The 20,937-nt window shown below is 40.6% G+C and overlaps 4 protein-coding genes across 5 annotated transcripts; 2 read left to right on the top strand and 2 right to left on the bottom strand.

The window, feature by feature from the left end:
- Window positions 1-57: 57 nt before the first annotated feature.
- LOC108042973 (heparan sulfate glucosamine 3-O-sulfotransferase 6) lies at window positions 58-4,284 on the bottom strand. 2 transcript variants are annotated; one of them, XM_017121496.1, is made up of 4 exons: window positions 3,744-4,284; window positions 2,352-2,827; window positions 1,050-1,573; window positions 58-657 (listed from the first exon to the last, which is right to left on the bottom strand). In XM_017121496.1, the coding sequence occupies exons 1-3, from the start codon at window positions 3,888-3,890 to the stop codon at window positions 1,066-1,068; spliced, it is 1,131 nt and encodes a 376-aa protein (XP_016976985.1). In that variant the 5' UTR covers window positions 3,891-4,284; the 3' UTR covers window positions 58-657; window positions 1,050-1,065. The 2 variants fall into 2 exon arrangements, with proteins under 2 accessions (XP_016976985.1, XP_016976986.1); XM_017121497.1 differs by lacking the exon at window positions 2,352-2,827.
- Window positions 4,285-6,310: 2,026 nt separating this feature from the next.
- Window positions 6,311-9,034, top strand: LOC108042980. Its single transcript, XM_017121510.1, has 3 exons — window positions 6,311-6,487; window positions 6,558-6,815; window positions 7,790-9,034. Exons 1-3 carry the CDS (start codon window positions 6,427-6,429, stop codon window positions 8,911-8,913), a joined length of 1,443 nt encoding a protein of 480 aa, XP_016976999.1. The 5' UTR covers window positions 6,311-6,426; the 3' UTR covers window positions 8,914-9,034.
- Window positions 9,035-9,677: 643 nt separating this feature from the next.
- On the bottom strand, window positions 9,678-11,375 carry LOC108042981 (protein-lysine N-methyltransferase EEF2KMT). The gene is made up of 3 exons (XM_017121511.1): window positions 11,215-11,375; window positions 10,116-10,908; window positions 9,678-10,064 (listed from the first exon to the last, which is right to left on the bottom strand). Exons 1-3 carry the CDS (start codon window positions 11,284-11,286, stop codon window positions 9,958-9,960), a joined length of 972 nt encoding a protein of 323 aa, XP_016977000.1. The 5' UTR covers window positions 11,287-11,375; the 3' UTR covers window positions 9,678-9,957.
- A 1,875-nt stretch (window positions 11,376-13,250) lies between these two features.
- Window positions 13,251-20,880, top strand: LOC108042979. Its single transcript, XM_017121508.1, has 5 exons — window positions 13,251-13,722; window positions 16,684-16,851; window positions 17,804-18,074; window positions 18,694-19,914; window positions 20,626-20,880. Exons 2-5 carry the CDS (start codon window positions 16,696-16,698, stop codon window positions 20,760-20,762), a joined length of 1,785 nt encoding a protein of 594 aa, XP_016976997.1. The 5' UTR covers window positions 13,251-13,722; window positions 16,684-16,695; the 3' UTR covers window positions 20,763-20,880.
- The last annotated feature ends 57 nt before the right edge of the window (window positions 20,881-20,937 follow it).

Below are 20,937 nucleotides of genomic sequence, written 5' to 3'. Positions count from 1 at the left end.
ACTAAATGTTTTGGTAGGAGAATGGGAGATAGTATGAGTCGAAAGCTTTATAATCAAATGAAACAATGACGATTTTCAGTTGACAAGATTTAGTTTAAATGGATTTATTTATGTTGTGTGTTAATTGAAATTAGCTAAGCAATTGTATTGGTTGAGTCATGCAATTGAAATTCTTGGAACTATTTATGTAATATATATATATACTATATAGGAGACTGTAGGAATTTCGTAGTAAGCTCTATTTGTTCACTATTTGTATATAAATGCACATATTTATCTTAGGTGTGTGCACAGTGGGTGCACAGTGGGCAGTATAAGTCCACCACTTTCATCTCCGAGCGATCCTGGTGGCCCACCCACTGTTTTGATTTTTGAGTATAGTGGGGAAAGTGAGTTGATTTTCATTTGAGTTGGATAGAGGAACCGTATTGTTTTTGAGTGCATACTTTGTGAAGGACGCACTTCGTTGAATTTGTCTCCTGATAAAGCTACAATTAATTGAGCACTAAGTTTACGTGTGTATATACTATATATAAGTACAATTATATGTATCAAAAATGCAATCAACAATATCAGTCCGTTGCCTGGCCAGCAACAACATTATCTCCTTTTTTTTATATTTTTAACTCCATTAATTTCCGGTATGCTGGCCATATACTGAAACATAAATAAATACAAATATTAGGGATACAACTCTGACCAAATTTAAATATCTGAACCCTAATACCCCAGTACTTTCTATTTTTAAACCCTTGAAAAGCGTATTATAATTATTAAGAATATACTTGCTTAGTTACTAAAGTATTTCTTTGCATTTAATAAATAAAATGACCTAAAAAAGTTAAGCGACGAAATTATGAAATATAATTAATAAGTTAACCTGATCAAATAAATAAAATAATATAAGACACTTATTTGAAATTCAAAATTATAGCTTGAAAAGAGGATATAAAATCAAAAAAATGAATGCATTAATCTGACATTTCTTATATGTATAATCATTTGTTTCTTGGATGTAATTGTCCATTGGCCAATCCCACTCCACTCACCCAGTCGTGGTGGATCCTATGGCCAGGCGAAGTTGATGCCCGTCAGCTGGTAGAACTTGTTGTTGAAGGGCCGGTAGAACTCCCGCAGACGCTCGATGGCCCCGGGATCGATGTGCGGATGGTTGCGCCCCTTCGTCTTGCCCAGACAGTGGGGCGTGGAGCGGGCCTCCGACTTGAAGAGGCAGGGGAAGCCCTTGGTGGCGTTGAAGTAGAAGTGCTTCTCGGTGACCACGCGCTTCAGGCCGAGAAAGTCCTGGACGCGGCCAATCTCGTAGGCGGGGTCCATAATCAGCCGCTCGCCGCTGATGAAGAGCAGCTGCGAGAGCGGAAAGTAGAGCAGCCAGCGCTCCAGGAAGCGGGCGTACACGCCGATCTTGACCGGGCCCCAGTTCGTGTCCACCACCGCGTAGCTCCCGTTCACGAAGGCCAGCTGCTCGAAGCGCTTCATGTCCGCCTTCTTGCTCGCCGCCTGCGTGTAGTCGGAGATGGCCCGCGTCACCGGATCCCGGACCACAATCAGCAATCTGTGGGCATAGGAATTGATAATTGTACGATGATCTTCTCGGAATGTCGAAAATGTTACAATGATATTTTCGAAAATATCAAATAATTATCATAAGAATTCTTTTTATTTTGAATAAGATAATAGAACAAAATAAATAAATTAATCTCAGAACGGGAAGTATTTAATATAAGGTTATTTTTTATTATATATTTAAAATAAAATAATATAATTTGACAATCCAGCACCTTATAATAATTGGTATTTAAGTAAATTCCGGTAATAATAATACAAATAAATATAAAAATATTTTAAGGGACTTTTCCTTAGATTAACGGAAAGTGAAAAGTAAAGTGATTTTAATAACAAAATAGGCTGTATCAATCGAATAAAATATTAAAATAATAAAATATGAGAAAGTATTAAAATTTCCAATGTGAAAAAAAGAGCAAGTGAGCCGAATTTTGTTGTAAACATATTTTTTGTCTGGTTTTTTTTTGTCAGTGCACCCTACGCTTACAATTTACAATTAAAATACCAAAAAACTGTATTAAAGTTTTAGTGTAGGTCTATGGTTTCAAAGTGTCCATAAAAATTACTCATACGAAACGTATGCCAGATAGAATTTATTTTTACGCCAAGATTATTTTGTTTTCAGTTAGTCAAATTTTGTATAAAAAGTAGTCGTCAAGTAATCAAGGTTTCAGCATCAAGTAACGAATATTTAAGGTCACTTTTGATCAAGGGCAACGGTACGTATGAGTGATAAACTTTAAACGACTGAGAAAGGCAGTGCTCACTTTGTGGCCGGGTTCATGTGGTAGACGCGCTGCGGCACCTCCTTGGTGACAAAGTAGCTGGGCGTCTTCTCCATGGTGATCTGGCCCTCGATGGTGTAGGGCATGTGGTGGCGGTACCAGCGCAGGCCGCGCTGGTAGTGCCTGTCGAAGAAGTGCACCTCGGAGCCGGCGGCCCGAACATCCGGATGCAGTCGGATGAACTCGAGCAGCGCCCGCGTCCCGCTCTTCTTCACGCCGATGATGAGCGTGTCGGGCAGGTGGCGCGATGGTCGGAGGCCCTGCTGCCGGAGCAGCTGATACTTGGGCGCCCCATCCAGGCTGCTGGTCACCGTCTGCACCGGAGGAGCACTGGTGGTGGAGGATGAGCTGTTGCTGTTGCTGTTGCTGCTCCTGCTGCTCCTACTGCTGCTGCTTCCCGCGTCACTGGTCTCGTTGCGGGGCGAGGATGTGAGCGCCAGTAGATTGCGTAAGTTGCTCTGCGCGGGAGAGGTCACAGGTCAATGCCACACACAGATAGAAATACCGGTGCATAAAAAATCCCCAGTAAATTGTTGAAGTCGACCGTCCCGACTCTGGGATACCCTTTAAATGACCATTGAACTAAATTTATTGGGCTTATCGCAAAGCTACAAGTTCATTACTGGGTTTTCCTTCTGAACTTTTTTTTTTTAGAAAATTTCTTTTACCCATAAATTTTGGTTTTGATTTTAAATTTAAAGTAAAACAGAATAATATCACTTTTTTTTCTGTTCTCCACGAAATTTTGGTTTTGTAGTGCAGCTTGGCTGCCAGATTAAGAAAAGGACACCTAATATTTTTTGGATGCTACAATTTTGTTTATTTACGTTTTTCGTTTATCGGGTTTTTAATTTACTAAAAATAAAAATCTTCAACTTTCCCATTATATACGTTATAAAGTTGTCATTTTTCCAAGGCTAAAAACACGCATATCAAATGTGTTTACTGGTGAATGGTTGAGATAAACAGCTTTGTGAAGTATAATTTTCGAATAGAAGCAATAATGTTAATTTTTGTTTTTTTTTGCTTGTACACTTGAAGGTTCTTTAAATTGACCAACTAGTTTAAATTTTAACGAATAATCTCTAAACGTAAATACATACATTTAAAGGTGGATGATCGAAATTGGTTACCCAAACCATAAGATACAAATTTAAAAAAAACATTAAACGTAAATTACACTTTAACCAAAAATGATGCCATTTCAAAATTGTCTCTGCCATATTTTTAATCAACTGCACCATAAAACCAAACCTTTTTTGTTTGAGCATTTAGTCAAGTTAATTTTGCAAACTAATGTTACGATTATGAGCTTCGTTTACGGGGCCTAAAAGGTCCTTCTGTTTTTGGCGAGCTGTGGCAATGGGTAATTACCTGCTGCAGACTGCGACTGATGCTGGCCAGGATGCAGGCGTTGAAGCTGTAGGAGAAGTAGACCAGGGTCAGGCAGACGACCACGGCGATGGCCAGGCTGCGGCTGCTCAGGCTGAGGCTGCTGCACCAGATGCTCATCACAATCATGGCGGGGCACTACCAGGTGCGGATGGCAATGGCAATGGCAATGGCTATGGCAATGCCTATGGCTATGGCTCCCGCTCCCAAATCTCGCCTCTGGTGGAATCTCCGCCGAATTCCATTGCCAGTCGCGCGTCGATTCACTTACCCCGGAGCACTGACTGCAGCATTCCGATTTGCAATCGCCGGGTGGCCGGCTGTGGGTGGAGAATGTGAATGCAGATTGTGGGGGTGGCTGTGGTTGTGGTGGTGCTGGTCGTGGTGCTGGTGCTGGTGAGCCTGGCACTTCGTTCCTGTAGTTGTCGTCGCAGCCGAGTTCCGGAAGTGAAAGCCAGAGATAAGGCCGGGCCAAGACATTGGGGTGCCCTGGCAGCGGATAATCGCGACTTGTTCCGCCGCTCGTGTGGATTGGGGGCTGCGGCGGATTGCGGGATTCGCCTGGGAAGCGGACAGGCGCATTGGCCGCTCCCGCTCTCAAAATACGCTTATGCAATTCGCTCTCGCCAGTAGCCAACACTTTCCGGAGTGACGTCACAAATTCACAATCCCCAGTAACTTATTTTTATTTCCGTTTGAACTTTACATTTGCGTTTTGAGTGTTTGCAAAATATGTGCTGTTACTAATGTATTCAATTGTGATCCGGAAATCTCTTTCAACCAAATTTAGTTTGAATCGAACTGGAGATCCACACGAATTGAAACCGAAAACCTCGGAAACACACTAAATTGTCAGTAGCAGCTAATTATTTAAAAAAATAAACATTCTTAATTCCTTTTGTTATCATGTCAAGCTGAAGCTAATAAATCAACAAGTCATATATTTTTTTCTCTTGCAATAAAGATCACCTCCTTATGTAAAAAAAGGCCCTTACATTTTTTTTTGTTCACTGGAGCAACTTTGTTTGTGCGTTTTGAAAAGTAATCTACTACTACATTCTTGAAATGAAATGAAAATGAAAACGTTTCAATAACTTAAAAACTTATTTGACTTTTTATTATTATTATTATTATTAATTATTATTATTTTTAAGACTGACTTGCTTAGGGGAGTATTCAATTTAAGTAAACTGTATATATTACTTTTAGCTTCCTATTCCGGTCGCAATATAATTTTGTATGTAGAATCACGGAGAGAGCTGGCTGGGAATGTCACTGTACAATTTAATACACCTTGTTCTCTCTGCAGCCTCATATTTTCTCATTTATTCCTCGCCGCTCTCTAATTTTCACTCTCGGCTGCAATCAATTGTCTGCTCTAAGGTAAACAAACTAACTAAGAACTTACCCCCGCCCATTTTAATCACCCCCCTACCCCCCGCCAGCCAAGGCCCATTTATGCCTGATAAAATACCCACTGGCATTTAATATTCAATTGAAATCAATTTCCCAAGCTTTATCGCCGGACGTTCGATTGCCTGAATTCCCTATCAACATTAGCCATTCAAGATTAGTTTTAAGCCTTAGCAAATGAATAGAAGCATGGTCTTAAACATGTGTGTATATGTATTAGGTGTGCAGGGAAATGGCCAAACATATATGCATTTCCAGAGGGTGAATTCAACATTAGGGGCCCTCACTCAAGTCCTAAGCCAACTCCCGAGGGACTTATCAAGCGGCGGACATCTGTTTATCTGGCCAAGTGGCTTACTCCACTGCGGCATTAGTCACTCAAACGGGGATACACTTGCGGAAAAAAAGGTTTTTTCTTTCAAAAAAATATATTGCCAAGATTAATTAGCCATTAAATATTAAACTTTTATATCTGAGATTTTCCTAAGAAGCATGTGACTTAAGCCTGAATTTTAAAATGCATTTAAACATAACAATTTCACACATTGATTAATTCAAGATTACTAAATATGTTTTTGTGAAAAATAATCAAACGTTGTAATTTCACTTAAAAATAGCATTTGATTTAAGCCTGAATATTAAAATTTATTTAAACGACATCAATTAATTAAAATTTCTATTGATAACATTTATTTTACAAAATACATTTTCTTCAAACAAAATAATAATCAAAGAGAGAATTAAAACCTTTCAAGTTTACATATTTAAATAATAAGTTAAGATCAACACAGAATCAAAGTTAGTTAAGCTACGGTATCCAAATATTTAAAACTATTATTTCTGTAGTGGTGGTGTGTGCTAAAAACTTCTTTAACTCCAAGTGGTCAGAAAAGTAAATTATATTGAAGGCATTGTAAGTGGCTTTTTAATGTATAATATTCTGTCAAGACATTTAATGAATTCTTTCATAAAATGCAGAAATATTCTAAATTCATAAGAGTACAATATCAAGAGAGCTTATCCTTAATATTTAAGTTTTTCCCCAGTGTAACCATGGTCACACATATGCACCTGGTCGGGTTATCTTATCGCCTTATCTTGGCCGCCTTCGTCGCAGTCGACTCCGCCGACGGACTTCAACTGGCCCATTTGCGTCTGGGTGCTCATCGTGGGTATCTCCGCTCCAGCTGCTTGCTAAAATGCTCTAAGCTCCTCCGTTCACCACCCCGCTGGAGTAATCTTCTCGTGAACCATGACGAATGTGTGGGGCAAACTGGTGCTGAAGTTCTTCAAGTATGCGCCAAGCTATGTGGGTGAGTCACCCTACTAAAGGAGATCTCCTCATGGAAATCCTGCGATCTTATCTCTCCTTTTGTTTCCCAGTCTGCCTGAGCTTCCTGCCCTGCGGCATGATCTTCGGCTATACGATCTGTGCCTTTGTCGCGGAACGGAATCTGAACTCGGGATTGACCTACTATGGTCCGCTGATCCTGGGCGCCTGCTGGGCGCTCCTCACTGCCCTGGCCATGCTGGGGGTCAAGCTCGTGAAGAAGTGCATCGTCTATTGGCAGCCGTGGCTGCTCCTCTTCGCCGGCATCTTCAACCTCGTCGCCAGCTGCTTTTACTTTCCCGATGGATTTGGTGAGTCACTAATACTCTATTTAGCCATTGCATTTAAGCTATTTTCGGCTATTTTCCGATTTTTTTCAAATTCATGGAACAAAGAACTTTGAGCTGTTTTCTACTTCTAATTTTTTTATTAAAAGAAAAAACACCCTATAAATACGTTTTCTTTTTCAATTTTTTCATAAAAACAACATTTATTTTTTATTTTCCTTCGAATTTAATTTGGGATTTCTTTATTTACAAACGGTTCCTATGCAACTAATTAAATAAGAACTAAATTAATACAACGTCAAAGACCTTATACTTACAGTATAAGTTTTAGGAGGGATACTCGTAGGTTAATGCAAGTTACACATCTTGTAAATGGACAGCGAATTTAATTTGGGATAAATCGGTACCAAGTTAGAAAGAGTTTCTAGAAAAGAGGAGTCTAGATATTAAATTAAAAAGTTTTAAAGATAAATATGCACTTATATTGGTTAAACAATGTAGATATGTTAAACATTATTGAGAAATAAATAAATATAAGACGGCTATGCAAGAATTATGATTTCTTTTCTCTCTTGGTTAATTCTTATAGTTTGCTATTTTATCTTCAATTTCTTCTGCATATTTTGTTCATTTGTTTTCATTTGCCAATTATACAAAAATTATGGAATCAAAAAAGTTTAATTTGTAGAAATTAGCTGTCAAATAAAGTTGATTATGTAAAGGTTCTTTATATAAAATGTATATTCCTAAATATAATGCTGGAGATCAAAAACAAACTAATAAAACTCCTTTTAAATGTTGGCTGTTTGTAATTTAGTTTGTTTTTATTTCTTATTTAAAGGTTTTGAATATTCTTATGTGGTAATACAACAAATATGGAGTATGATTATGTAAAGGTTCTTTATATAAAATGTGTATATGTTTTTGACCTTCTTTAAATATAGTTATAATTTGGTAATACTTTTGTGCATAAACTCTAACCCATTTTGGCTTTGCAGACCACGTCGGAGCCTACATCTCGTACGTGGCGCACAGCACCACCTTCGTGGCCGGCCTCAGCTTCCTGCACACGATCAGCTCGAAGGGCAGCCGGGCGCTCCTGATCTCGGCCAGCTGCAGCTGCTACCTGCTGGGCGTGGCCTCGGCGGTCAGTCTGATAGTGGCCGCCTACAGCCGGAATGTGGAGAAGTGGGCGGGTCAAGAGGCGAGCACGGAGCAACTGATCGACTTGATCTACGTGAACCTCGCGGGTACGTATTTGAGTGTGGCTGGCGTTATCCTGGCCATCCTGGTGGGCCAGAAGGTGCTGCACTTTCTGGGCAGGGTAGACCTGGAGAACAGCATGGACAACGACCTGCGGATAGCCAACTCCAATGGCAGCATCTTCGAGAGCCGACCGGAGGTGATCAAGCGGCTGCAGTTCTTCTACGTGACCAAGAACCAGCAGTGGAACATGATGCTGCTCCTGCTCTTCACGGAGGCCGTCCAGTTCGCCCTGTTCGTGTACTTTGTCTACTGGTTCGCCCTGAATCCGGCCATCCGGCTGACGGCATTCTCCGGTGTGGACGCCATGTTCTGGGTGATCTTCGGCGGCAGTCTGCTGGCCCTCGTCTGCCAGTGGTTCCTGTCCGTGAAGGTCACCTTCGTGGGATCGCAGGTGGCCCTCGTCTTCTGCACCCTGCTGGCCATGATCCTCGGCAGCGCCACGGAGTCCAGGTGGCCGCTCTGGCTGCTCCTCGTCCTCTTCGGCCTGGCCTACTCCAGCCAGCAGATCGCCCTGCTGGAGGTCACCCATCTGCGCTTCACCGAGTGCATCATATGCGCCTCCTACATCCTCAAACTGGTCTGCACCAGCATGGTGTACTTCTACTTCGTGGCGGATGCGAAGAACTCCTACTTCTACGCCACCGACTCGAGCACCCTAATGGCCCAGGGATTCGTCTTCATGATCATCACCTCGCTACTGGCCCTGGTCGTCGGCATGAAGCTCCCGCGGACGCATCGCGCCCAGCTGCTGGAGATCCAGTACGAGGTGTACGGCATCATCTTCATGAAGCACCAGATCGAGCAGCTCAACGTCCGCTGGCTGAACGACGGCACCATTCCCACCATCAGTCAGTGAGCCTGAAAGTCGCGGAATTAATTTATAGAGCACTCCCTCTATCTAAACGTAGTGTTTCTTACTTTATTCAAAATACTCAGTATTTAATTGATCAAAAATAAATCGACTTCTCTGTCGGGAATCCACTGTTTATATTTTTCTACTGCGGCGTCATTCGTAAGACTGATTATTCAGAAATCTGTATGACACTATTCCATGAATAATATATCTCTCACCGAATCCTTTTTATTAAAATCTAAGAAGAGGGACAATTAATTTCTTAAGCTAGAAATGAATAAATTCATGTATTCCGCTAATTTTATCAATGCGTCGAATCTGTGATCAATGGTTTTTCCGAAGTTGATAAACTTGTGATTTTTGTACATTTAGATATAATGAATTAAATAAAGGATTGGCCAGTAAAAATTATATGCCAATCCGCCGTTGGATGTGTTATTTTGATAACAATTCAAAAAGGGGGACAATTACACTCCCAAGTATAATTTATTTATTTTCCCAAAAATATATTGACTTGTCATTTGAAATTCACAGATTTCACGGATTTCATCAAGTAATCATTGATTTTGCAATCCTATTTTTTGATATTTTTCATCATTGATAAACTAGTGATAGCTGTGCAGTCAGAATAACCTTTTTTTTTAATAAAATGAAGGAATGGCCAGTAAAATCATCTGCACATCTTCCGTTGGAGCCTGTTAACTACAATAGGAAAAAAGAAACAAATAAATTTCGTAGGTTCCATAATTACCAAAAAATAAATAGACTTTTTAGTTTAAGCTTATATTCTACTTATTTCATCAAAGCGTTTTATGATTGATTCTACAATGCTATTTTTTGATAGTCCGGAATTTATACTGTACCCTTATTGAAGATACACCTATTTCATGAACGAAATTTAAAAATGAATGGTTAAAAAAGATTTAGACATATCTCCCCGCCGAATCCTGTTAATTACAATCCAAACAGCGGAACAATAAAGCTCTTAAGTGGGATCCAGATAGTGGGTGTTTGCTTTCGTTGTGTCGGTTTATTTTAGGACTAAAACTAGCGTCGAATGGAGATAATCTGAACGGCGGCGGTGTGATCGCGACAAAAGTGGCTGGCACAAGCGGAAACATTCGCGCAGGGAGTCACCTTGTATCCATGCAGGCCTGAAAGCAGTCATTGAGAAAGAGATTACGGAAGCCGGGACAGGCACTCACCCAGCAGGGTCATGAACTTGTGCAGCGTGTCCACATTCCGCACCGTGCTGGCCAGAAGTGTTTCCAGCTGGCCACCTCGCCTCGTGTAGAAGTAGTCCAGGGCACCCAGCAGGGCATCGAACTGGGAGTCATCGTAGATCACATCGGCGGCGAGTAGCAGATCCGTATCCGCGTGCGATTTCCACGGGAACTCGGCGACCGCATCCCAGTCGAGCTGCTCCGCCTGGGGCATCTCCTCCACTGGGGTGTTATGGAAATTCAAGGCGATATTCTCGCGCATCAGCTGCACACACGGTTCACTGCCGTCGGTGAGGAGCACCTGGCCCGTCTTCAGTTCCAGGCCGGGCAGTTTGAGCAGGATGCCCACGAGTCCGGCTCCGGCGCCCAGTTCCACTATGTTCTTGCCGCTGACCAGGTCGCGGTGCTGCAGGACGTAATCGGCCAGGGCCAGGGCCGCCTCCCAGGTGCACAATCCCGTGGTGCCCTCGCTGACGAAGCTATTGCACTCGCGGAGCGTTATGTGGGCGCCCGGACTAATGAGGTAGTGCTTGTAGGCATACGATGTGCCCGATCCCGATCCCGATCCCGATCCCTTACCCTCCCCCAACCCGCCGCACAAGCGGCTGTAGATGTCGTCGTGCACGTCCTCCTGATCCTTGAGCAGGTGCATCAGCTGCTTGAGGAAGGCCTCCAAGTAGCTGCGGCGCACCGGATGTCGCCGGTTCATCGGGTGTCCACAAGTGGCCGCCAACAGCTCCTGCTGCTCATCCCAATTCAGTGGCAGCTTCACCGACTGCAAATAAATATTCATTATTTGGTATGCACAATAGTTAACGTAAAAATAAAGAATTTTTAAGAATATGTATCTATGTAAATATGCCTAATTTCTCAGATAGAAAACAATCTTTAGATATACATATTTCCTATGATATCGAATAGACAGTAAATAGTTTCAGATGATCTATCTATAGTGACCTACGGCTTTAATCTCAAATTACATTACAATCAATAGAACTAAGAAGGCAATTGAAAAACAAATATACTACTGATTGAGATGCAACAGGTGGCTGGCTACATGGTGTTGCAGGTGCCCACTCACCGACCAGGCCATCTTGTTCACGGGATAGCAGCAGAGGAACTGCTGCTGCAGTTTTCCGTACTTTTCCGACATTTTCCTCCGCACCAAGTCCCAAAATTTCCTCAGTAAGTTGGATAAAACAGCAACCAAACGAATGTGGCAACGTGAAACGAAACCGGCACTTGGGCCAGTGTGCCCGTGGAGGAATATACCATTTGGTTAGGATCGGGAATATATATGAGGTATTCCCAGTGTTCGAAAAGTACCTAGATGCGTACCTCTGCAACATTTGTTGGTACCAACAAGAATATCTATCTTCTACATTACCTGAGTAGTGATTTTGAATTTAAATTACCTAGCTTATTCAACAATAAAAACACGATATGTCAGTTCATTGCTTCATATTTTCAAACATTTCAATTTTTAATAGAGAATAAAACAAATTCCTGTGCGGTGGGCTTTGAACCAGAATTTGATATCTACGTACTACAATTTTTTTAGAATAATTTAATAACAATTTAAATTCAAATTTTATATAATAACCACACTCTTTAAGTCGATTCGCTAAAGTTTTAAAATTATTTTTTTAATAAATAGCTAAACAAATTTTACATTTTACACATATGAACCTAGATACGGTACGTATCTTTTACCTTACATACGTGCTTATTTTTCCAAAAACCTTACTCTATCTAGGTACAAAAAAAGAGTATCTTTACCAACTAATATACTCTCGCGGGGATTGGCGCGCGTTTGGTGGAATTTAAATCTCAATATATGAATATACTTTTAATCATGAGGAAATAAAAACTCCATTGAAATGTAAAAAAAAAATCAAAAGATTTTTTATACTCGTTACTCGTAGAGTAAAAGGGTATATTGTATTCGTGCAAAAGTACAGCTAGAAGGAAGCGTTTCCGACCCTATAAAGTATATATATTCTTGATCAGGGTCACTAGCCGAGTCGATATAGCCATGTCCGTCTGTCCGTCTGTCCGTCTGTCCGTCTGTCTGTCCGTCTGTCTGTCCGTCTGTCTGTCCGTCCGTATGAACGCTGAGATCTCGGAAACTATAAAAGCTAGAAGATTGGCATTTTGCATGCAGATTCTAGGAGTTCCTACGCAGCGCAAGTTTATTTCAAAAAGGTGCCACGCCCCCTTTAACGCCCACAATCGCTTATATACGATTTTAAAAATTTAAATATTTCGGAAAAGTAAAAATGCAGTTTTATTGTGTTTATCAATACCTATCGAAATGTAGAAGAAATTTTTCAAATCGGACCATTCGTTATAAAGTTATGCGTGATCAAAGTTTCTATCTCCATCTCCCTCGCACTCCCTATACCTGAGTAACGGGTATCTGATAGTCGGGGCACCCGACTATAGCGTTCTCTCTTGTTTTTGTATATAAAACCCAATTTATTAAAACTTTTATTCTGAAGAAAAATAATTAGTTAATGATGTTTGTTTCCTATAACTGTTACTTTGAATAGCAACTACTCCTGAAGTAAGAAGAAATGGTATTTTGTACCAAAAATAGTGCTAATGACTAAAAATATTGGGCATTAGTTAGCAGAATACGAGATATGATTTATATGGGTTCGATTTCAAGGTGAAAGTGAAGCCCTTTCATACTTTATCCATCGAATAAATAAAATTGGATTATGTGCGTACGAGTGTATTGATAAGACCCAATTAAATCCCAAGTTTGCTGCCCACTTTTGGGCTACCACGTTCCACCGCCAGCAATGATTGCCAATCAAAGCGCAGATGAACCACACGTCAACATATCAGTTGGTCCAACGAAATTCGAATGGAAAGTTTAGAAAACGGCGCCCCAAAATAGTTTGTTTTCGCCGGGAAGAGAAGATCCATTTCGCGAAGGGCCAACACTATTGCCTCATCTCGATTCCGCGAGCAGCTCTGTTAAAATCAACAGCGTACCGCTCTGCTAAATTACGTGGTCGTGGTCGTGGTCGTAGTAGCGCCGATCGATTGGCGCTACTCGATCCGATCTTCCCATCGGCGGCGTTTTTCAGCTGCTCACAGCCATTCTGATTCTGCTCCGTTCAGATTCGCTTTAGTTCATTTCCGCAGCTGGCGGCGATGGCAGCGATTTCGAGCGATTCCGCGATTACGACCGAATAGCACCTGTGAAGCGAGTTTTTGATTCGATTGCGATTTCGAATTCGGTTACGGTTACGGTTTTGGTTTTGGTTTCGGGATCTATAGATTTTGTGGCGCCAGATGAGCCAAGAAGTGGCCTCCATTCCACCGGTTCACCCCTCGGCAACCTTGAACTTGGCCCCCATATTCCGCGATTTGTTTCTCAATTAGATGCAGGCCAGTCAGTCAGATGGTCAGTGAGTGAGTGAGTGCATCTCGGAGTGTATAAAAATAAATAGCAGCAGCGGCAGCAGCAGCAGCAGCACTAACCCAAAATAAAAGCCAGCGCAGGAAGTACTGTGCTGCCAATTTGCGGGCTTGCCAAGGATATACTATACGGACCCCATTGAGGCATAGAATAGAGGTATGCAGGTGGGCGGGAATCGGGAATGGGAATTGTAATATAGGATTGTGGGTGCGACATGTTCTCATCACACACCTCGCACGACTTCATCCGCCCTGCTATCAGCAAGATGTTCAGAACACCTGATTGATTCCCCCCGATTACTACGGCCTCGTTAGAATCAAACAAAACAAAAAATGCTGCGAAGAAAAGCGCAAATAAATATTTTAATTATTTAAAAAATATTTTTGCTAGCGTGTTGAATTGGAGTTAAAACCAATATTTCTATACTCTGGTAGAAAATGTGGTAGTTCAAAAGTATGCAAAGTATTTACATATTCGTTAGTGATCTGAAGAATGGATTATAGCAATATTTAAGATAAATACAATATTTTCATCAATTTTCATAACGATATTCAAGCCTCACCAAAATTTGTTTTGACAGAAAAGACATTCGAATATTAAAAACCAAACAAAGTTTTCAAGACATCTCACTAATTTTTTTTCGAAAATACTAAAAAGTTGAACACGGAAAATTCTTTGGTCTTATAACTATTTTTTATTTATCTACCGATAGCACTAGTCACCATTTCTTTGATTATTATTATTTTTTTAATTAGCAAATCAATCTTTAGAAAACAATTGCCTGACTTATATAAATGCATAAAAAATCACTAGCCCTTATCAACATATTTAATATTATTACAACCTCGACAGTGGCGGGAAAGTGTCAATAACCCAATAGTTGGTTATCTAAGAGTCCAGCTGTTGGCCAAATATGTGGCATCGGGTTGAGAGCCAAAAGAAGCCAAACTGCCTAGTCCCATGTAAATGGTCGTCATCGCAATCTTATCACCCTTATCGATGAATCCATAGTTACTGGGCTTTGCTTATCTGGATCTGTATCTAGGGCCGTGCCAATTGTTTTCCATCAACTTGAGTGAATCAAAAGTTTAGCTTTTCAAAGTTTATTCGCAAAAGACCGATGCATAAAGAATATTTAACCAATAAACAATAGGATAACATATACACTTTTAAAAGTACGACTAATATTTCTGAGCTACCTAAATTTTAATTATGGACATACAAAACTAATTGCAATAATATTCTTGCCATGCCAAAAATAAATTGGTTTAAAATTAGGTTAATCTGCAATTAAGTTACGATATTTTGTCAAATGATTTACGAGCGACGTGCAAATGTCATATTTTTGTAACTTCGAGGCAACAACTAAATAACATTTTAGCAGCTGTGCAATAATTACAAATAGTTCAAAAAGTATGTACTTCGAACTACAACTATCGGTTGAATTGTAAAAACGTGCTGGTTATGCTTAAAAATTTCTAACTATTTAATATAGTATATAACGTTCCAGATTTCTTACTAATACGGTTAAATGACATATACAAATGTGCTGGTTTCTTTAACATCAGTTTAACATCGATTCCTCTCATCTTTGGTAAAGTTTCTAGATATGTTAATTGAATTAATTGAATTGTTGCCAAAATATATCTGTAATGATTCAACCAAAACAATTATTAGTGGAATATTTTTGAAATTAGTATTGAGATGTATAGTCAACTCAATTAAACTCAATTAAATTCTTCCTTCAATTGTATTGTATTGATCGAACTGGGTGTCTAAGACCTTATTTGCTATCAGTTGTATTTGTTATCAGAGTTTTACGCACCTCAACTGTCGTTAAAATAAAATCTTTAGCTAAATGATTAGTCACGACGTAAGAACTATTTACTATTTGTTTTTATTTCTCATCGGCGTGATTGTCGTGGTGTGTTACACCAAAAAGTATACTTTTTGTCATTTGTTATCATCCAATATTTATTTCTAATAGAATATATAGGTTTTTTGTGGGTCTTGTATGTTATTTGAATTATTTCATTATCCAGAAGCATCACTTTGACCTAGTTTCTTCACATCGATTGCCCCTTAATTTCCACCCTATTTCACCATTAATCTGTTTATTTTTTTGCACACCCCAACGCATCTAAAAACCGGAAAAGTTCGGAATTTGGAGACTACGCTTTCCATTGATGGCAAACATAGAGATCGGGGATTCAATCGTTGGCTCTACGGAATGAAGCAACGAACTACTGATAAGAGGTCATCTTACGGACCAGACACAAATGACCTTGGGCCGGTGATGCTCTTCGGAATCGCGAATCGTATGGAGACACAGAAAAAAATTCTTTGTAAGCTAGTTGAGTTTACCAAGAAATAAAGTGTTGGAAGTTTAGTTTAGTTTAGTCTTTCAGCTAGTGTGGAAGTAGATGAAGATTTACAGAAATCATCATTAAGTTTTAACTTTTCGGTGGGAGACTTCAGGTTGTCTATGCATGTGCCCGCTAGAACCAGTTGAGAATTATAAAGGCACAAGAAGAAGAAAAAATCAAAATGTCACAATTTTCATTGCTACTTAACTTTATTTTAATTAATACTTAGACAAGATGATGCATTAAGATAACAATTTCTATGTTTTATATAACTATCAATACAGTAAATGAAACATGTTGATTCAATAAAAAAACTTTTTTCTATGTATAATCCATAGAGGACAATAACATGATTCACAATTTGCGTGCTAACTTTTGGTCGCGTCTCTGGCTCGGAATCTGTCACATGACGGTGCTGCTGATAAGAAAGCCGCAGGTGAAGAGAGCCGGAGATTTGAGATGTCTTAACGTGCAGCCGTGAACCCGGTTCTGTTCGTCCGCTGGCAACAACACTGTAATACTGCAAAACTATGCCAGCGATCTTCCTTTTTGCTTGGCCGCATCTTCATAGCCCGTATGCGGTTAATTGCGGACAAGTGATCGTTAACTGATTGCGCCCAGTCCACAACTATAATTGCCGTAAATCATTTACGAACTGGGGCTTCAACGGAATTTTTCCCATATCATTTCCTCATTTTATTGCCCAATGGAATCGTCAGGGTCACTCAGAGCTCTCCTCCTTTTTTTCCAGCGAGTGACTGCCATGGAGAAGAAGGTCTACCAGGACACCACCCGTCCGCTGCCTAAGACTCGGACGCGGTACTACAACAAGCAGGACAAGAGCGATCTGGGCGAGGACTTCGTGGCCCCCGACGCGGGATGGGCGTGGATCGTCTGCGTCGCCGCTGGCGTTTCCAATGTAGGTAAAAGCAAGCCAATTGAGCTCCATATGGAATTGTATACCTAATAAAGGTTCCTTAGTTATGAAATCCTAATGGGAACTAAAGCATAGGGTATAGGTTCAGATTTCTTATGGGAGCTATATGATATAGTAGGTCGATCCGGTCCTTTTCCACTTATAAACTATCTGCAACAGAAAGAAGACTTTATGCAAGGTTTCTTCCAACTATCTTGAAAACTGAGATACTAGTTTCCGAAGGATCGAACGGACGGACATAGCTAGATAGCGCCTGGTGATGTAGATCAAGAATATATACTTATACCGCTGCAAGGGCATAAAAAAGACAAACAATTAAAAAACATGTTTTGAACGCAGATTTTTAGGAAATTAAATAATATTTCTTTGAGAAGTCTGGGCTGAGAAGTGCAGGTTTTGAATCACTTTTTTGCAAAACAATTTTCGAAAATTTGGTTACCTTATTGAAAATGACGAAAAATCGACCCAAAAATACAAACCAAGCTGATTATACAGATGTTTAGAGAACATCAACAATCATTTAGAAGTAAGCTACTTTTAAATCGGATTTAAATTAGAAAAGTTATCGGCTTAGAAGTGCAGATTTTAGGTCACTTTTCTGCAAAACCATTTTTCGAACATTTGGAAAGGGGTTACCTCATAATAAATGACAAAAATCAAAAAAAAAATTTAAAACAATGTTTGAATTCAGATTTTTGGGGAAAAAGGTCACAAAAGTGACCTAAAACCTGCACTGAGCCATAACTTTCCTCAAAAAGCTTTAAACAACAAGCTTTTTGAGGAAAGTTCAGTGCAGGTTTTAGGTCACTTTTGTGATTAATGATTTCATTTGTTCTTAAAAAATAAGTAATTTAAAAAAAGGTAGGTCAGTATGTACCGATGTCAAAGTCAATTGTTAATCATTCCGAATTGCTGAAATGCATATCCCTTACAGCTTTCCATCTACCCCTGCCTGCAACAGTTTGGCCTCCTGTTCAAGGACCGCCTGGGCGATCTGGGCATGTCCAGTTCCGAGATCACGACGATCATCAACACAAATCCGGCCGTGTCGGCCTGCACGGGTCTGCTAAATGGACCGATGTTCAGGAGGTTCACCTTTCGGCAGGTGGCCATGGCCGGCGCCCTTCTCATTTCGGGCGGCATCGTATTGACCGCCTTCTGCGAAACCTTCCTGGGTTATATGGTGGCATACGCCCTGCTCTTTGGTAAGTGATTTATGGTATCGTAAGCTTATGATAATAAACAACCTTAACGTCATAAGACACTAGACTTTTTGCTTAATATTGCAACTGTTCCGAAAATGTGTGATAATAAACAAATTATGCACATTTGTATTTGAGTTTAATATAGAATATATATACTTCAAAATCATCATTGTCATTAAAGATAATAGTAACCAAAATTAAAATAAATATCTTTACATTTGTATAATACTTATATGGACTTTAATTGATATACAGTAGTTTTATCTCAATTAGCTTTTATTATTGTTGAATTAAAACGAACACTTTTTTTTAATTAACATTTATTTTGTACCATTTTATCTTATCTTTTATTTTAAATCAGCTGTTTTGTATTTTCTATTAACAAGTTAATCTTTAACGAACCAATACAATTTTTTTCACATTTTAGATTTGGGAAATTAAATTTTTTATTTGTAAAAATGTAATCAAATACATTCAGATTTATTTAAATGTGTTTGGTTTGTAAATGAATGGTCCGAACAGGATAATTTGTGAATTTTAAATTTTACAATTGCCGATAAAGATTAAAGTTCTCAAGAGTGAGTTTTCGTTTAAAAGAATCCTTTCTCTCGATCCGCAGGCTTTGGAATGGGCATCAGTGTGTCGGCCTCCTCGCTGGCGATCAACACGTACTTCCAGCAGAAGCGTCGTCGGGCGGCGGGCTTCTCGTGGACGATCACGGGCCTGGGTCCGATCTTCCTGCCGCACCTGGTCACCTTCATGCTGACCATCTACGGGGTCCAGGGGACGACGCTGCTCTTCGCGGCCATCTCGCTGCACGCCTTCGTGTGTGCGCTGATCTACCAGCCGGTGCGCTACCATGTGAGGCCGCCGGCTGAGGTGGACGAACCGCCGGATCAGGAGCAGCAGCCGGAGCCGCTGTGTGCCCACTGTGCCTGGCAGCAGAAGCGCGAGCCGGGCGGCATCTTTACCAGCCAATACCTGTGCCAGGACGACGATGCCCAGCGACCCGGCTACGAGATCTGTGAGCCCGGCACGCCGATGCTCTCGCGGGCCAACGATGGATGGTACGGATCGCGGCTGTCCCTCGCCTCCGGGCGCCATCGATTTCGAACCATCTCCAGCTCCAAGGATCTGGAGCAGACCCAGAGGTTGCATTGCCCCATCAGCGAGGAGCAGAGCAACGAGGCCGAGGAGTTCCTGCGGCCCAACAACTTTCGCAGGGAGCGTGTGGAGTCCAATCTGGAGGCCAAGTTGCGTTGCCAGTGCGCCCAGAAACGGGAGGAGCACAACAATAACAAGGGGAAGGAGCCCGAGGTGGAGGCACCGCTCCACGATCCGCAGATGAGTTTCCTGGCCAAAGTGGTCACCTTCTTCGATCTGGACCTGCTGCGCGACTTCACCTTCGTCAATCTGGTGGCCGGACTGACCATCATCAACTTCGGGGAGCTCAACTTCTCCATACTGACGCCCTTCATCCTGGATGACTTTGGGTTCGACAAGCCGCAGATCACGCTGGCCATGTCGCTGCTGGCGGGAGTGGACATAACCATGCGATTCCTGGTGCCCTTCCTCACCGAGAAGATTCCGTGGGACAACCGGGTCTTCTTCCTCATCGGAGTGGTGGGCATCGCCATCGGTCGCACGGTGGTGGCCTGCACGCGATCCTACAGCATGATCCTCGCAAGCTTCGTGTGGATCGGGCTCTGCAAGGGGGTGCGCACCATCTTCTGGCCACTGATCATACCCGGCTACGTGCCGCTCAATCGCCTGCCAGGAGCCTCCGGACTGCAGCTCCTGATCTCCGGACTGTTCACCTTCATCGGCGGACCATTTGTCGGTAAGTGTTCTTTGCTCTCGAATTCGAAATATGAATAAGAATCCAGCCAATATGAAACAATCCCCTTGATATGCTTTGAATTTTGTATACCATTTTAAAAACGATCATATTTTCTTTTATATTATATTTTTAACGTATTTAACATATTTATTTAGAAGTAATTAAGCTAATATTGCCAAAACCAATATGAAAAAAATTAAAGCCAATATGTGCTGGTTAACTTGATCTTTTTCAAAATACCTAGACATTGTCATGTCAAGTTAGCCATTAAAAGATTTTGATCTCCTTTAAATTAGCTTATTTAAATATTGAATTTGATAAATGAATCATGGACTTTAAAATTTAATTAATATTCTAAAAAAATATGAATAAAGATCCAGCCAATATGTTTTGTTAAATGTATAGTTATATAGTTTAAAACAAATCAAATTATTTTGATCTTCTTTAGTTTCATATTGACATTAAAAATATTTTATTAATTTGAAGAATAATCTTATTGATCTTTATAAATGTTATTGTCATAAAAAAAGAAGTTCTTATTGATTTTCTTAATATTATCAACTTGATGGTCTTGAAATATTGTCTTTATATTTATCATGTTGGCTTAAAGGTACGAAACAAGATCAAATTTATCTTCATTTTACATAAATATTATGTTAGCCACGTAAATATTTCCCAGTTGTGATATTTGTTTTTCCATTATTTATCCAGGCTTAATCCGGGATCGGTACAACTTTTCGGTTACCCTGCACTGCCTCAATATGATGTCCTTCGTGGCGGCTGCCTCCTGGTCCCTGGAGGCACTTGTTCGGCGGTATCGGCGCAGGCAGCGATTGTTGGACAGCTGAGGAGGTCCTCAGATGGCGGTATGCAACTCAATGACATTGTAGCATAGGATCAACACTTTTTTTTGCTAGCTTTAAGGAAAAGTTTTGTATAATAAATGTGCCCAAACAATAATGTTAACTGCAGTCTTTAAATCCTCAAAAGTGTGCTTAATTACGCTCAAATTTTGGTACATTT

The sequence above is a fragment of the Drosophila rhopaloa genome, unplaced genomic scaffold (assembly GCF_018152115.1).
Source record: "Drosophila rhopaloa isolate 14029-0021.01 unplaced genomic scaffold, ASM1815211v1 contig_3, whole genome shotgun sequence".
Lineage (NCBI taxonomy): Eukaryota > Metazoa > Arthropoda > Insecta > Diptera > Drosophilidae > Drosophila > Drosophila rhopaloa.
Note: the sequence above shows the minus strand (reverse complement) of the source record. Positions and strands in the feature narration are given on the sequence as shown.

Bases quoted from the DNA above. Each gene is read 5' to 3' on its own strand.
- LOC108042973 (XM_017121496.1), bottom strand. From the start codon at position 3,890: ATGATTGTGATGAGCATCTGGTGCAGCAGCCTCAGCCTGAGCAGCCGC. The intron at 2,828-3,743 runs GTAATTACCCAT...TCTCCCGCGCAG, and splicing joins TCAGTCGCAGTCTGCAGCAG to AGCAACTTACGCAATCTACT. The intron at 1,574-2,351 runs GTGAGCACTGCC...CTATGCCCACAG, and splicing joins CACATGAACCCGGCCACAAA to ATTGCTGATTGTGGTCCGGG.
- LOC108042980 (XM_017121510.1), top strand. From the start codon at position 6,427: ATGACGAATGTGTGGGGCAAACTGGTGCTGAAGTTCTTCAAGTATGCG. The intron at 6,488-6,557 runs GTGAGTCACCCT...TTTGTTTCCCAG, and splicing joins GTATGCGCCAAGCTATGTGG to TCTGCCTGAGCTTCCTGCCC. The intron at 6,816-7,789 runs GTGAGTCACTAA...TTGGCTTTGCAG, and splicing joins TTACTTTCCCGATGGATTTG to ACCACGTCGGAGCCTACATC.
- LOC108042981 (XM_017121511.1), bottom strand. From the start codon at position 11,286: ATGTCGGAAAAGTACGGAAAACTGCAGCAGCAGTTCCTCTGCTGCTAT. The intron at 10,909-11,214 runs GTGAGTGGGCAC...ATTTATTTGCAG, and splicing joins TGAACAAGATGGCCTGGTCG to TCGGTGAAGCTGCCACTGAA. The intron at 10,065-10,115 runs GTGAGTGCCTGT...GACTGCTTTCAG, and splicing joins CAAGTTCATGACCCTGCTGG to GCCTGCATGGATACAAGGTG.
- LOC108042979 (XM_017121508.1), top strand. From the start codon at position 16,696: ATGGAGAAGAAGGTCTACCAGGACACCACCCGTCCGCTGCCTAAGACT. The intron at 18,075-18,693 runs GTAAGTGATTTA...CTCGATCCGCAG, and splicing joins GGCATACGCCCTGCTCTTTG to GCTTTGGAATGGGCATCAGT. The intron at 19,915-20,625 runs GTAAGTGTTCTT...TTATTTATCCAG, and splicing joins CATCGGCGGACCATTTGTCG to GCTTAATCCGGGATCGGTAC.